At 41.1% G+C, this 16,112-nt stretch overlaps 1 protein-coding gene across 9 annotated transcripts in view; it reads left to right on the top strand.

Annotated features, from left to right (window-relative positions):
- Window positions 1-13,296, top strand: part of Senp1 (SUMO specific peptidase 1) — a 62,901-nt gene extending 49,605 nt beyond the window's left edge. For all 9 annotated transcript variants that reach the window (XM_038342949.1, XM_038342947.1, XM_038342950.1 and 6 more), the window contains 5 exons: window positions 6,282-6,485; window positions 7,168-7,247; window positions 8,128-8,212; window positions 8,692-8,787; window positions 11,429-13,296. In XM_038342949.1, coding sequence (XP_038198877.1) covers window positions 6,282-6,485; window positions 7,168-7,247; window positions 8,128-8,212; window positions 8,692-8,787; window positions 11,429-11,491 — 528 coding nt within the window. In that variant the 3' untranslated portion in view covers window positions 11,492-13,296. The remainder of the gene's footprint in view (window positions 1-6,281; window positions 6,486-7,167; window positions 7,248-8,127; window positions 8,213-8,691; window positions 8,788-11,428) is intronic.
- Window positions 13,297-16,112: the final 2,816 nt, after the last annotated feature.

The raw sequence follows: 16,112 nt of genomic DNA, 5'->3' as shown, positions 1-16,112 counted from the left end.
GAATCCTAGAATGAGAAGTAAAGGCATTAGCAACGTCTAAAACTCTGTTTAAGAAACTAGTGATGAAAAATGTCCTAGGAACTGATGACTGTGAACTCAAACATATCCAAAGTAAAAGAAATGTCATGCTAAAATGTATAATTTTAGCCCAAAAAAAAAAAAAAAAGGTACATTAAGTGCAGAGGGACAAAGAATAATTTGTTAGGAACCACACATGCCAGAAGACATTTGAAATACTGAAGAGGAAAAACATATTATCATAAATGCTATAACCAATACATATCCTTTCAAAGTAAGCTTTGCTCTTTTACTTTTATTCCTTGTAATGTGTGCACACCAGAGTGCATGCGAAGTCAGAGCATAACTTTTGGGAATTGGCTCTCTCCTTCCACCTTGTTGTCAGGCTTGGCAGCGAGCACTTTTACCCAGGGAGTTAGCTGTCTAGCCCGCTGAAAGCTCTGCTTCTGACATAGTGCTGAGAGAATCCACTGCCAGCAGACAGGTGCTGAAGAAATGTTCCATGTTCCTCAGGAACAAGAACATCGAATGAAAATCAGTCTGCAAACGAGTAAAGAGGTTAGGATGTTTCATCTCTAAAAGAGCGCTGATTAAAACCTAACTGAACAACATATTGTTCTAGTAGAGCTTATGTTAGAAATAGATGTTTGATAATTATAGCATGAAGGAGAAAACAAAATGGAGTTCATGCTAACTACTGTCAGATTCTCCCTTCTGTATGTAGTAGTATAATGTTATGAACATAGACTGGTGTCATTAAAAACTTACGAAGTTCAAATCCCAGAGCAGTGACAAGAACAGTGGTATACTTATAAGTAATATCCCAGCTAAAGAGCAACTAAAAACCCAAAGGAGGAAAAGATAGAAGAGAAGCAACCATACAAACATGGAAATGAGTGTGATAATGGATTTAACTCAGCCATATCAGTGTCAAATCAAAATGATCTAGCCCGGCCCTGTCTGGTAGAAATACAATGTGAGCCATGGATCTTACTTTAAATTGAATAGTAGTATCATTTTTAGAAGAGGGGCTGGGGTGTAGTTCTGTTGGTAGAATGCTTGCTTTGCATGTATGTGGCTGTGGCTTTGACCTCTAGCACTAGAAGAAAAGAGAAAGAACTAAATAAAATGAATGCTTAATTTAAGCTAGTTGTATCCAAAATATGTCATTTTGGGTTTATAGTCCATTTTAAAATATTAATGAGTTATTTTACTTCCTCTTTGAAGTAGGCTGTAAATTTTGCATCTTCGTTTGTAATAGTCATAACTCAAGAAATTAACCTTGGATAGTTGCTATCATATTAAACAAGTGTGAATGAAAAAAATTAAAAAAGCATTGAGTTTGAAAGTAGAGATTATTAGACTGGGTAAAAGAAAATTGTCTATAAGAAGCATCTTTTCCTGCATGCCTAGGAATTGAACCCAAGACCTATATGTGTTAGCTATGTGCTCTGTAGTAATCCACACACCAACTATACAAGATCCTGTTCTGAATGTAAGGTTACGGATAGGTTTACAAATTAAGGGATGGGAAAGTTATACCATGCAAACATTAATTAAAGAAGTCAAGTGGCTGTTAAAGTATATGAAGCTTATTTTAGAGTTGGGGACTGTTAGCACTGGTACTGATCTCACAGTAGAGACCACTTCATTAGGGGAGCTTCATAGCCTAAATCCTTACACATTCAGTAACTTCAGAACATGGGAAGCAAAACTGGTAGAACCAAGAGCAGTAGGAGAAAACGAGGCTGTACTTGCTCCAAAGACTCCAACACTGCTCTCTCCCTAAGTAGCTGATAGAATAAGCAGAGACTGAGTGAAGAAACCGCTTAACTGGTACATTTCCTGTTTCATTTGTCCTCCAAGAGCCTAGTCTCCAAATTATTGCTAATAACTAATTTACATGGTGAACTGGCGGAGTCTACTTTGCAGACTCACACCAATTATTAACCAGTTGTTTCCAAAGTAAAATAATACTGAAATATTGGAATGTGGTATTTGTAACTTCACCTGGGAAGGAAAGGTCTTGGGGAAATCTCACAGCAAATGCGAGAAGAGGGAGGAACTGGGGTAGAGTCTACGCAGCAGACTGCAAGCACACAGGCTGCTGCCCAGCGGGGCCACCATTTGTAAGCCTCGTCTTTGAAAGCCTTTCAGCTTTCAGCATTGCAGTAGCCTTCATGTAGAGACAGTGCTCCTGTTCGGCTGGTTGTAGGAAAGTAAAGCAGTACGGCTATAAGGAAGTTCCATGCTCAGTGGAATTTTCTGGCAGAATTGAGAGCTAGAGGTGGAGCTCATGATTTTTAGTTAAGAGTTCTAACTTGTAGAACACAATATTTAGTGGAAGTCTGGGCGTAATAGTTACTCAGCGATAGAGCTCTTGCCTGCCTGCACAAGGCCCTGGGTTTTAGCCTCACCCCCCACCACACACACACACACACACACACACATAATGGAAAGGGTGGTGATGGTGGTCATAGTTGATAATTCTCTTCGGGAAATTACTAGTAAATCCTAGTAATGCTAGGTAGAGAGGAAATAGCCCATAAAACTTAACCCTGACAGTAAGTTTGTTTATAGGGAAGGGATAACCTATGTAAAAAGGAAAGAAACTAAGAGATGAAGATAATTAAATAAGTGAATATGGTCGACCTGCCACATTGATGCATCCCTGAGAATGAAGCCATCAGAGTAAAACTGGTGTTTCTAGGACCACACGCAGGCTTCTTTTTCCTGTCCTTATGGCTGGCCTCTGGAACGTTCCCCAAACTAGTTCTGATAAACCTAGATCTTATGCAAGGTCATTTGGAAAGTAGTAATTGATTTCCATAAACGTAGGTGTCGCCTGCCTGTCCTTCTTTAAAACTTTACAGTAATTCTGATCATTTGTTCTTGAATGTACACATGAGGAGACAAAGTCCTATACAGGAGGGAAGCTGTGTTTTCTATTTTAGTCTAGATCTTGATTGGGCGGGCTCTGAACCATAACAGTCTAGTGCTGCTATTTTGTTATCCTCTTGTCTCAGTGTCTACTCGGGAGTATTACCATGCCTATTGCTTCCTGAGCCAAGCAGTGGGGTTCAGAGTAACTGTAGAAGAGTTAAACATCAAGACTTTTCTGCTAGCAAATATTTTACCTCTAGATTTGTCTGGTTTATTGGGCAAGAAAAAAAAAGATACAAATACCAATGATCATTTATGTCATCTTGTCAACATTCAAGGGAAAAAATTCTTATCTCTCTGCCCAGTATTCATTAGAAAACCATATAGGATTTTTCTGAAGCCGGAGATCTCGATGACTCAGTGGAAGCTCTTGCTGAAGACCCAGGTTTGCTTCCCAGCACCCACATGACAGTTTATAGTCATCAATAACTCCAGTTCCAGGGGATTCACATACAAGTGATACACAACATATATTCAGGCAAAACACTCATATACATAAAATAAATAGTTTTTTAATTTAAAAAAGAAAGTACTAGAATTTTCCTTTAAAGGGGAGCCCCTTTGCAGTGTCAGGCTGGCAGCGCATCAAATAGAAAAGGAACAAAGGCACTGCAAACAGTTTTCCTAACCTCAAAGAAGGCTGGTTAGACAAGCAGGCTCCCAGCAAAGGCTCTTCAGACCGTAGGAAAAGGGTGGCAAGTAGACTAACAAGCCTAGCGGTGGCTTTCAGATGTGCTTTAGTGGCAGGACAAACAGTAAAACACAGGACTGGCATACTTTAGCCCCATATTTTAAAGGGGATTTAAGACTTGCTGGGCTAAGAGACTCTTGTGTCAGAGAAAACTCTTCCAGTGGAGAAGGAGGGGACCTTTGTTTTCATAAAACATGGGCAGACATTGTGACATCTCTGTTTCTCTTTCATCTTGAACACTATGATCCCTTCTCTCATTTCTTTCCCCTTTATCCCTAGCCCCCCGCTGTGGAATGACATGTAGGATTCTTTGTGTGTCTTATTTTGAGTATGATTGTGTCTTTGCTGAACTATGGCAGTTTTCCTCACTTGAGGAGAGAGAGTTGTATCTAAACTCAGCTTAGATTTCAGATTGCAAATTCTCAGCTAATAGGAGGGAATGTTGAGGCCACCAAACTCCCTCTGCTAGGATATAGGGAAAATGAAACGGAACCCAGATCATTCCGTAGAGCTAATTAACTATTGACTAGTGGGAAGAAACAATTTCCTTCCCCATTAAAAAAAAAAAAAAAGCTTTGGATGGAGTCAATACCCAAGCAATGAAGAAAGGATTCTCTGTTCTTGTCAATCTAGCTTTATAGTTGGTTCTTTCAGGGAGTGAGGAAAACCCCTATTTAGAAACATGTTTAGTTTTTAGAACCTTTTCCCTCTGAAAAGTAGGATACGTTATGTGTAACATGTCAACCACCAAAAAGTATGTAACCTACCAGCCCCTGCAAAAAGGTTTGACTATCAGTGACTGCCTGATTATCTGCCTGTATATTGTAGCTTGGGTATAGTAAATATATAACTACAACATATGTTTATAATAGTTGTATGTATAAGTATAACATGGATAACATAGTAGATTAGGTAGATTCTGCCTAATTCTCTGAAAGGAAACTTACCCATTCCTTTTGGTTAGTTTTCTCTCAATGGAGATTGTAATTTATTGTCTAGGATCTGTGCTTGCTGAGCAGGTATGCCTGTGTTAGTGGATGTTTTCACAAACAGATACATTATTTAGGACCATTATTTTCTGGCAGTTAAGTTGAATTCCTAGATTTGAAAGCATAATCTGTACCTTGATTGTACCTTGATTCCTTTTCATTATTCAAGTAAGAACCAGTTAGCTTCAGGACACAGAATTAGCCACAACCTAAGTCCTCTGCTTCCTCAGGGTCCTGGTGCACAGTGATCAGAGCTACAGGCAGAGCAGTGTCTTCAGAGCTGGCCCCATCACCTTAGAGCTCTTAATGCCGTTTCCCTGAAGCCACCTCTGCATCTCCATCTATAGGCCCTTTCTCTGCTCTAGACCATGCTCGGCTGTGTTCCTGGCAGTGTTCCTTGCTGTTGGACAGTGGCTCACTGCTCTGGCATCCTGGTGTGTAAATATTTGTCAAAGGACAGGGGCATTTTCCTATTCCTCAAAAAAAAATTCTGAAAAATGTGCCTGTTTTCATAGTCATATTTCCAAGCTGTGGCTCAGTTAGCCCATTCATTCCTTTCAGTTGACAGACACTGGCCTGGCCGTAGTTAGCCACATAAAGTAACTATGCTGTAATTTTTGGCCCTTTCAACATTTAGTACCAGGGAGTCCTGGACCTAAAGGAACCGTAGACAGCATAGTTACTGTAGAGAAGACACTGCTTTGTTGACAGAAAGAATCACTTCCATCAAGTTGATAAAGTATCTCCTCTTCTGTCAAGCATTTTAATTTACATACTCATCCTTGCTATTAACGGAATAATAGTCAGGCGCTGAGAAAGCTAAACATCTGATCTCTGATCTCTTCATGCTTGTGACTTGTCTGTTAGGTCTTTAACAGAAAACAATTTTACACTATATCATGTCTCGCTCCTAAGAGAAATTGCTGTACTATTGCAGGTGTTTTCCTAGTTTGCCTCCTGGCTTTTTGTTTGCTTAGATCTGCTTGAAACCAAAGCTGCATGCCACCGCTTTGTGGCCAGTATGACTATGAATATGGAACCGGACTTTATGTCACATTGCAAGTCTTTAATATTAACACTCAAGTCTCAAACAGGAGGTGTTCCACAGGTTCAAGGCTAGCTGGCACCGTATAGTTAGTTGAGTCCAGACTGCTAGAGTGAGACTGTCTCAACAGAGGAAGTAATCAAAGGAAGGAGAAGAGAAAAGGAAAGGGAAAGTGGAGGGGAGGGAGAGAGGAAGGAGAAAAGGGTATGGGGGAATAAGAACTGAGATCGGGATCCTCTTACTCAGTACAAAAACACTAAAGTAACTGCCAGTGCACGCCATCATTGCCTTTCCTCTGAAGCCTCACCTTCCTCCTTCCTCTCCGTGTTCTACAAGTCTGACGAAATCTGCCTATTCGTTCTGTTTTCCAGCAGTGAAACTTAGCTGTTTGATACTCAGAAGTTTGATTAATAAAATCTTTATATTAAGTAAAAACTGGATATTTTAAGTCTGTCTATTGAAACATTCATTGTGTCAGTTGTGATTCAAAACAATACATAAACATGCGAATAGCATACTGATTATTCAGTGTATTGGCTGCTCTGCCTGTCATGCCGCTGTTTCGACTGTTCTGATGTGTAATGTCTTCCTGCAGATCATCAATTTCTACATGAATATGCTGATGGAGCGCAGTAAAGAGAAGGGATTTCCAAGTGTACATGCGTTTAATACCTTTTTCTTCACTAAGCTAAAAACAGCTGGTTATCAGGCGGTGAAGCGTTGGACAAAGAAAGTGGATGTGTTTTCTGTTGACATTCTTCTGGTGCCCATTCACTTGGGTGTGCACTGGTGTCTAGCTGTGAGTAGCTCCTTTATTTTTGATGACATGAAAAAGAAATCTACAAAGACAACATAGAGGGTCACTAGTTCTACATCTTTGCCTGATTATAGGGAAAAGTGGGATTTAGTAATGATAACTTGGCTAAAAATGAGGTAAATGAGTGAATTTCCCATTAGAGTAGGAGGTGCTTGGCGTTGGCAGCTGTAGGCCAGCTACCGACCTCAGCTTAAGACAAGGGGGAAACATGTTCTTGATGCTGCCAGCTCAGCTTGGGCTACTGCTTCCTGCCTAGCTGTGACTTGTTTTGTGTATTTTTATGACTCTGGGAACATGCATACATCAAATTAATGTTATTAAAAGTTATTGTATATTCTGTTTTGAATTATGTTTAAAAGATATCAATACAAAAAGAAAATATCAAGATTAAAGACAAACCCAGAATCTTGTCATCTTTATTAAACTGTGGAAATGATCTTAAGATAGTCAGCTAGTTTTCTTTGAATCATGTGTTGTTGATCACGGGAAAACTGGGCTGTAGAAAAATATTTTAGGCTGATTTCTAGGCCCACCAATTGATGAGTCCCCGGTATCACTCTCCATGAACATAGGGCAGAACATTACCCACCTTCTCAGTGTCACAGAAAGTCGGGGGGGGAAGCTGGTGCTGCGGCACTGTCCTCACTGCTCTGTTTGTTCCCAGGTCATAGACTTTAGAAAGAAGAGTGTCACCTACTACGATTCTATGGGTGGAATAAACAATGAGGCCTGCAGGATCCTCCTGTAAGTGCAAATTGAGGACAGACGAAATTGTTTTGCTTTCTCTGTCTTTCCAGCAGTTAAACTCGGTTGTCTGATACCTTCAGAGACATGACTCGTCATATCTAGTATAAATGCATATTTTAAATTCAAATAGAGTATAGCAATTATAATACTACAATATGTGTTAATGAGGGCAATTGCTATCTTGACACATTAAAATACGGAGTAATTATATACATAGAGATTAAGCTAACAGAACTCATTTATATCAGCTTTTCTGAAATTTTAGATGAAAAAATCAAGACTTTTGGTTTGTTTGGGTCTTAATACTTAGTGAGTGGCTCACCTAGAAATTAGAATGCAAGTCTCTTATGTTCTATTTGCTTCTTTTTCTAAAATACCTATTCTTTGCTATGCACCTGGAACTCACTCTGTAAACCAGGCTGGCCTCAAACTCGGAGATCCTGCCTCCTAAGGGCTGGGATTAAAGACTTGTGCCATCAACCACCCTGCTTGAATTTGTACTTGTTAAATTGTTGATTTGGATTGAACTTTTACAAGGAGATCCGAGCCTACCGGTGCTAAAATACATACCCTGGTACTGCTAAGGACATTTTTAATCATTTAATATAATTTAAATGAATTATCCATTAGATTGATGCCTCTAAAAGGATCGTACAAACCAAGAAATATATTTAAAAACTGTTCCTTAGGAAGCCTAGTAGACTGAAGAACTTTAGGAAGAAGACTGTAGCTATCATGCAGTCAGAAGCAGAGATGCTGGCCCTCCTGGGTTGACAAAGTGGGCTGATGGCTTCTGAGGATTGCCAGCCCCATCCTGTGGGTGACAGCTGCCATCAGAACTCCACATGGCTCATCTCCTTCTCTTCCAATGCCTTAGGCAATACCTAAAGCAAGAAAGTGTTGACAAGAAAAGGAAAGAGTTTGACACCAATGGCTGGCAACTCTTCAGCAAGAAGAGCCAGGTATGTTCTTGTTGATCTCATATAAATTCTTACAAACTAGAGTATGTGGGGAGGAGAGAGTTTTATCTGCTGTTTGATTCCCAGGGACTTTCTAGCTTCATGTCTAGCCTGACTTCAGTTTTATCAGTTCCTCAAGGAAGATAAATTATTTGTGGGAAACCTCATATTTTTTGTGTAAAACTGTTTTCTAAATGCCAAGCTGTTTTGCTGAATTGCTTACTCCTGTCAGAAATACTTGACAATTTAACGCTTAGTGGAAGGACCAGTTTTTACATACTTAGGTATCATGGAAATCTGAGATAGTTCCCCGTGGGACTAGTATGAAGTAAAACACAACAGTGGGACTAAAATACTACTTATCCCCCCCTAAGCTTTTCTTACATAGTCATGTGTTCCCACAGTCATGTGCTCAAAATCTAGGGAAATGGTGTCAGAGTGATAAAGAATCTTGTAAGAATAGTATGTTGTTTGTCTTTTAGGAAATTCCACAGCAGATGAATGGAAGTGACTGTGGGATGTTTGCTTGCAAATATGCTGACTGTATTACCAAAGACAGACCAATCAACTTCACACAGGTGAGGGGCGCTTAGGACAGAGCCTAGGCACCTGATACCCAGACTACCCATAGCTGCCTTTCTTACTGTTTTGTGGCCTCTGCCATACCTTTGCATGCTTCGGGTTGTGTGTCATAACACTGTTCACAGTCTGTAACACTGTTCACAGTCTATAACACTGCACTAACACCGCACCAAAGAAGACAGTGACAGTTCACATCCTGGCTTACCACGTGTCACGTACGATAGTGAGTCTTGGTTAAAAAGAAAGCTTTAATCTCTGTTCTCTGTCCATCTCCCCCACCTACCTCTAATCTTAGAAGAAACACAAAATGAACCAGAAAAAGCATTCAGATTTTGGAATAGACCCTGTCTTAGTTAAGGTTTTTATTGCTGCAAAGAGATGCCATGACCATGGCCACTCTTATAAGGAAAACATTTAATTGAGGTGGCAGCTTACAGTTTTAGAGGTTCAGTCCATTATCACCATGGCAGGGAGGATGGCGGCTTCCAGGTAGACATGGTGCTGGAGGAATATGTGAGAGTCCTACATCTTGCAGGCAACAGGAAGTCAAATGAAAGTCGCACTGAGGGAAGCTTGGACAAAAGAGACTTGAAAGCCCACCTCCAAAATGACACACTTCCTCCAGCAAGGCCACACCTCATAATAATGCTACTCCCTTTGGGGGCCATTTTCTTCCAAAGCACCGCAGACCCCAACTTAATGTCCTCGTGTACTTTGTTACAACATCTCATCCTTGTCCCCTTTCTCAGTGCAGCTGTTCATTTTTCTGTATATTGTCCTGAGCCAAAGTTGATTGAAACTAGAAGTTATTATGGTTTATTCTCATATGTTTCTGACTTAACTTTTCATTTCTATTGGAATGAATGGCTTTTCTAGGTTTTGTTTGAACCAGGGCTTCATTTTAAACTTGTTCTTCTTGCTGAGGCCAGATAGGTAACTCAGTGGTTTAAGAGCACTTGCTGCTCTTGCAGAGGCCTGGGTTCAGGTCTTGGCACTACTGACTACAGTTCCAGAAGCCCCGCCCTCCTCTCACTTTCACAGGTGCCGCCGCACGCACGTGGAGCACAGACACACATGCAGGGAGAATATCATACAGATAAATAAATAAATCTTTAAAAAGAAATAAAACTTACACTTTGTTTTCACCCAAGAAGTTTTTGCATTACCCTGAATATATAAATATATTAAATATTAAATTAAATGAAACATACTGATAATAAATCAAAGAATTTATTTTAATACACTTCTCTGGTTTACATGTAACTTTACAGTTGAATAAAGGCAAAAGTGAGTTTGCACACAAATGAAATGGATATTATTTTTACATAAAGAATTGAATTTGGCTGAATTTTTGCTGTTCTGGGATACAGCTCATCTTCCTTGTTTCCAGAGTTGATGTAATAGTTTGGTTTTATAATCAGCAATGCTGAGATTGCTATCGCGCAGAAGTAGTGCAAAATGGCGGAAGTAAGATTCAAGCAGCAATTTTTTAAAAAATATTTCTTTGCTTTTTAATTTTGGGGAGAAGGAAGCAACATGCACATGGCGGTCAGAAGACAAGATTGTTTCTCACTGCCACAAGTCCCAGGGTCAACTCGTGTCAGCAAGCTCGGTAGGAAGCACCTTTGCTCACTGAGCCACCCCACTGGCCCAAACATAGTACAATACAATCCAAAAGTAAGCCATATCACATGCTAAGAAATTATGATAGGAATGTACTAAATTCTTTTGTTTTTCATAGTTAAACCATTTTGTTTCTATACGAGCAGAAAACGTTGTATATAGTAAAAACACTGCTGTTCATAATGTACAGTGGTCTAGAATCTGACTGGGGTGTTTCTGGCAGCACTAGCTGGCATTCTGTGGTGTCTCGGAACACACAGAGCAAAGTGTGTGTCATACTCTGAGTCAGAGCTGCAGTGAAGTCATGCAGCACAGGGAGCTCTGCCAAAAGCACCTTCAATTCATTGTACACTTGAGCCTGAATTAGTTTTTGACACAGTGTGCTCAGAACCCTTTGACTGTTCTCAGACTTTTCACAGTTGCACATATTAAGTTTCATATTCAGATGCTCATATGGTTCACCACCCAGAGCTTAAAAAATCCTTAGGAAAACTGGGCATGGTGGCACATGACTTTAATCCAGCACTCGGAGGCAGAAGCAACCCTTGTCTCTTAAGAGTTAGAGGGTAGCCTGGTCAACATAGAATTTCAGGTCAGCCATGGCTACATAGTGAGAGCCTATCTCAAACAAAACTAAAAACTGGGATCTTGACCAAACTGAGATAGTGGTTGAAGTTCTCTTAGCTCTTCTCTGAGAAAGTACTTTTCATTTTCAGTCCTTAGTCTCATACTCTCCTAAGACATCAACATAAAATACCTAATAGGTGCCATGCTCAGAATTCTTAGCCCAACGACTCCATATGATGGCACTGTAATTCCTTAAGGCTACAGAGTGGAAATAGTAGAAAAGAACAATGAGAAGAAAAGGCTACATGTAACCAAGAATGAGCAGTTTGGAAGACCAGAAATGTCACTGCGTCTGTTGGTTGAAAGCCTTAAGAAGAAAGGGAGTATGGAGAAAGGAGTATAGTGCCTACAAAAGTGAAAATTAAGAGTGTGTCTGTGTCCCTACAGCAACACATGCCATATTTCCGGAAGCGAATGGTCTGGGAGATCCTCCATCGGAAGCTCTTGTGAAGACTGTCTCAGAGAGCAGACATGATAGTGTGGGGGACCAGCCCTCTGCCATCTACAGCCAGAGACCTTGGATCAGCTGCTCCTCACCCTGTTCATGTGCAACCCAGGCGAGACGCACTCACAAGCACATCTGCCTTTCCTTTTGTATCTCAGATACTATTTTTGCAAAGAAACTTTGGTGCTGTGAAAGGGGTGAGGGACATCCCTAAGCTGGAGAGAGACTGCTTTTCACCTCAGTTCTGCCGTCTTGTTTCCAAAGGGCTCCAGCCTCACTGAGTCCCTAATTAGGAGCCCAAGGAAAACTTGGGAAGAATCTTGGTTTCTTATAAACTCTGGTTGCTAGGCCTTATCAAGAAGTAAGAAAGAGCGTGGACAGCAAGTAGGGGTAGGGATAAAAACCACCAGCACGTAGACATACACATGATTCCCAAGATGCAGAGTTAGGAATGGGAGCATAAACTGGACTTTGAGGCACAAGCCTAAGTACCCTCCTCCAGAACCCTTCCTATTTATATGCCCTGATGTGAAGCCCAACTGCTTGTCCTCAAAGCTGTTTTATCACTGGTAGTATCATCCCATTCTGAGCATAGTGCACAAGCCCTGGCAGACTCTAAAGTCGCAAGCAGTCCTTTCCTTACAAGCAGGGGTTCGCATGTGCTAGCGCATGTGCTGTGGGGAGGACCCACCCAGAAGTGCTGAGTGGAGCACACTGTTGCCTCCTTCTGACTAAGAAGAAGGAATACCAGAGTTGGATGAATACAGGTCTAGTTGGTCTGTGGCTAGTTAGTTTAAAGATGTTTCTAACCACAGAGAATTTTATATATATATATATATACCTATCTATATGTGTGTGTGTACATGCGTATATACACATACACACATGTGAAGTATATATTTCATAGGGATGTGCTTTTAAAAGAAAAAAGACTGAATGTGTTCACCATTTAGTCTGTAGGTTTATTTTCATCTTTCAAATTCCAGCATACAGTGATTCCTACCAACTGCTACGTTATCAGGTGTTTATAGACTTCCTAAGAGTATTTTAAGAACTGAATGAATTTTGGCTTAAGAGTCAAGGTTATCAAAGTAGACGGCATTTTCAACTAAAAACGGGTGGAGTTTAGGTTGATAAGCCTGAGATTTTGAAACTGCTACTCCTTTTGTTCTTTCTAGCATCTCTTCCACCCTCTGAGAGCGCCCAAGGTTTAGATGGTGAAATGATCCTATGCCAGTGTCCTTTTGTACTGACGTTCCAGAACTAGAACATTTTATACTTTTTCTGTATTGTAATAGGTAGTTTTATATATAAAAATCTTTTCTCCTCTTCCCCATCCATGTGTCCCATTCTTCCCAGCATTGTGCTTCTTCCTTGGGCTTATTTGAAGATTTTACTCTGTTTTATACCAAGCTCATTTAGTACATTTTTCTATGTTTACCACAGGTTACAATCTGAAAACAACTATTTTTTTTTAATATTCCATTGTTAAACTGAGTGTTACCGTTTCCACTCCAGCCACCAGTGCCCTCCCTCTTCCTTGTTCCCTGCATGTTGGAGGAAGAAACCCCCTTTGTACATTTATGTTTCCTTCTTGCTATTCCTCTTTTCCTTCTCCCCTCCCTTTCTTTTTCTTTTATTTTTCCATAGGAAATAAATAGCTTTCTGTATATGAGTCGCTGGGACCTTTCACACTCTTTTAGAAAACTGTGGTGATATGCAGCCTCACTGCAGGACTCCTGGAATATTGTCTGATTCTTGGTACTTACTGTAGTTAAAGTGACAGCTGACTCGGTGGCACCTTGAACTAGTCATGATAAGTGACAGCTGACTCGGTGGCACCTTGAACTAGTCATGATAAGACAAGCTTTTCAGGCTTTTCTATTATCTGGGGCTCATCAAAGATCGTTTTCTCTGTTTATTATTTGTTCCTTTAGACAATATCTGTTTTATTTCCTCAGAGACTTTTTGTGTGGACCAAAGCAACAAATATTTATTGCCATGTATAGCAGAATATGAGACTTGCAACAAAAGCACTTTGCAAAATATATAAGGAATTTTTGAGCCTGTCTGAAGTCAGCTCTCTTTCTCCAATGCAGTTTAAATATGTACCAGGTAAAAGGTAGAGATTCTAAGGCCACTGTCCATCCCAAGACTAATAGGAGTGGCCAGATGGGATGGGGTGGCTTAATGGGAATCATGTATAGACTTGGATAATAAGCCATTCTTGAGAGCCAGCCAGCAAGAGCAGGGCGAGGACCTGGGAACTTCCTTAATTCAAGAATGAACTTTGCTGACCAAGGCCGAAGATGTTTCTGTATTCTGTGGTTGAGGGTATGCTACCAGTATCTGTTTAACCTGCTTTAAAGGAAATGTGCCTATTGTTTCCCTTCTCTTCGTCTCTTCCTCTGGGTTCAGTGCTCATAACATCTTCCCTCCCCTACAAAAGAAATATTTGTAATAAGCATTGCATGGCAGTTACAGACTTTTCAACAAAAAACCCACAGTCCCAGCAGTCATCCCTGGACTGTGTACAGAGGAAATAAGACTTGTTTCTGCCTTTTTTTGAGCATATGCTATGACATATGGAAAATAATTGCATCCAGTTGATGACTTGAGATCCACTGTGACTCTCAGGAGTCCTGTGTAGTGTTCAGTACATTTCTCCATCATACAGCCTAGAGACTTGCTGTCAGTTCCCTCTTCTAAACATGAGGTGTACTTCTTATGATAGCAGGTTCTGTTCTTCAGCCAGTATAGTCATGCTAGCCTCCTGTGCTCACTGTCCTCAGCACTGGCAGCTTTTTGTTTTAGTGTTTCAGGGGTAGAACAGATAACCTGGCAGAACCTTTCCACCCACTCCTTCCCAAAGCCGGCCCGTCTTCACCTGGTTTTACACAGCCTGTGGTACTATCACTAGAAGAAGAGAAGAGGGTTTGTTAAAGAGCTCCTTTGTTTTTAAACTCGTAGCCTCTGATCTCAGTGCCATCCTCCAAGCTCTGGGGAATGTGAGAGTAAAAGGTGACCAGCGCTTGGCTGTCTTGTTTTCCTTGCTCTGCTTGCATACTTGATGCTGGATGGAGTAAGATGCTTTGGATGGAGTTGAAGATCAGTGTCAGTACTGGCTTGGTTGTAGAATTAAGGCCTACATCAGAACCTTGCCTAAATATACATACCTAGATGCAGGCTTTTCTTCCTTCTAAGCTGAGGAATAGCCATCCTCATCCTTGACAGAACCCAACTTCTAGGGAGGCAAGCGGAAGAGAGGTGCCCAAGAGCTCAGACTCCACTCTGCTCAGGCACCTTCGTTCAGTTTAGTCCTTTCTTAAGCACCTACTAAGTACATGCACCCAATCTGATCTTAAAGCCCTCTCTTGTCACACTATCTTAAAATCTTTGTTTGGACTTTAGCCCTAATGAGGGAATGGGATAACTTCCCCGTTTGCCCTCATGGATGGACCAGCACTTAGAGCCGTTAAGGCCAGGAAAATGGGTTGATGCTGTTTTTTTTTTAATCAACAGTGCAAGCTTCTACGTTGTGTGCCAAGTATGTGGCAGGGCTCATTCTCTGAAGCATTTGTTTAGAATGAGAGTATTGTAGGGGTGTGAGGGAGGATTGCTGATTCAGTGTCACCTCCAAAGGGTTCCTGCAGATCACAAACAGTGTTCCACGTGACATCTAGCAGGAGCACCGTCCTCATCAGTCCAGCAGGCTGGCACTTGGGGGTCTTAGGCCCTTCAAGAGGGTTCCCAAGAGGCTTATCAAAACGCTTTGAGTAGATTTCTCCTCCATCCTTTTATTGACAGTGATATCCCTTGCACACTCAGATGATGGGTGCCTCTCTGTCATGATATCCTTTGCACACTCAGATGATGGGTGCCTCTCTCTGTCGTGATATCCTTTGCACACTCAGATGATGGGTGCCTCCCCCCTCCCTCTCCCTCTCTCTCTCTCTCTCTCCCCTCCTCTCTCTCTCCCTCCCTCTCTCTCTCTCTCTCTCTCTCTCTCTCTCTCTCTCTCTCTCTCTGCCTCACTCTCTAAAGGCACTGCCTTACCTGAAACACAGGGAATCCCTGTCTAGGTATCTCAAGGGTGAGGCCAGGCACTGGACTTATGAGCCCTGAAATGGAGAGGAAAGATAGTTTGACCAAGGAAATAAAGGCCACCTTGTCCTCGGGGTCTTAGAGTCTGTAAGTTTATAGTTTGCCTGATGGGAAGCTAAGCAAACACAAATACCTTGTCATTAACATAGTGAACGAAGCTGAGGTGGAAGCAAAGGCAGGGGTGGGAGTGTGTCAGGGATATTGCCTTTTTCTGTGTATGTCACTCCCTAGTTTTGTTTTTTAATTGATTTATTTAAAATAAATTCTGTGGATTTTGCTTCTGTGCTTTGACTGGGGACTCTGGGCTCAATAATATATTTGTCTGTCTCTGAGACTATTTCTGTCTCCTCTCATATATCTGAGATAATGTGTGTATGTACATATATATACATATACATTACATATATATCCCCCAACTGTCTGCTGATCCAAAGTGGACCAGTGATTGGATCCTCTCTGTGGTCTGGATTTCTGAATCCACCCCTTAACCTGGAGACTGAATACTGTTCATTCATTCATTTC

This window comes from Arvicola amphibius, chromosome 9 (assembly GCF_903992535.2).
Source record: "Arvicola amphibius chromosome 9, mArvAmp1.2, whole genome shotgun sequence".
Taxonomy (NCBI): domain Eukaryota; kingdom Metazoa; phylum Chordata; class Mammalia; order Rodentia; family Cricetidae; genus Arvicola; species Arvicola amphibius.
Note: the sequence above shows the minus strand (reverse complement) of the source record. Positions and strands in the feature narration are given on the sequence as shown.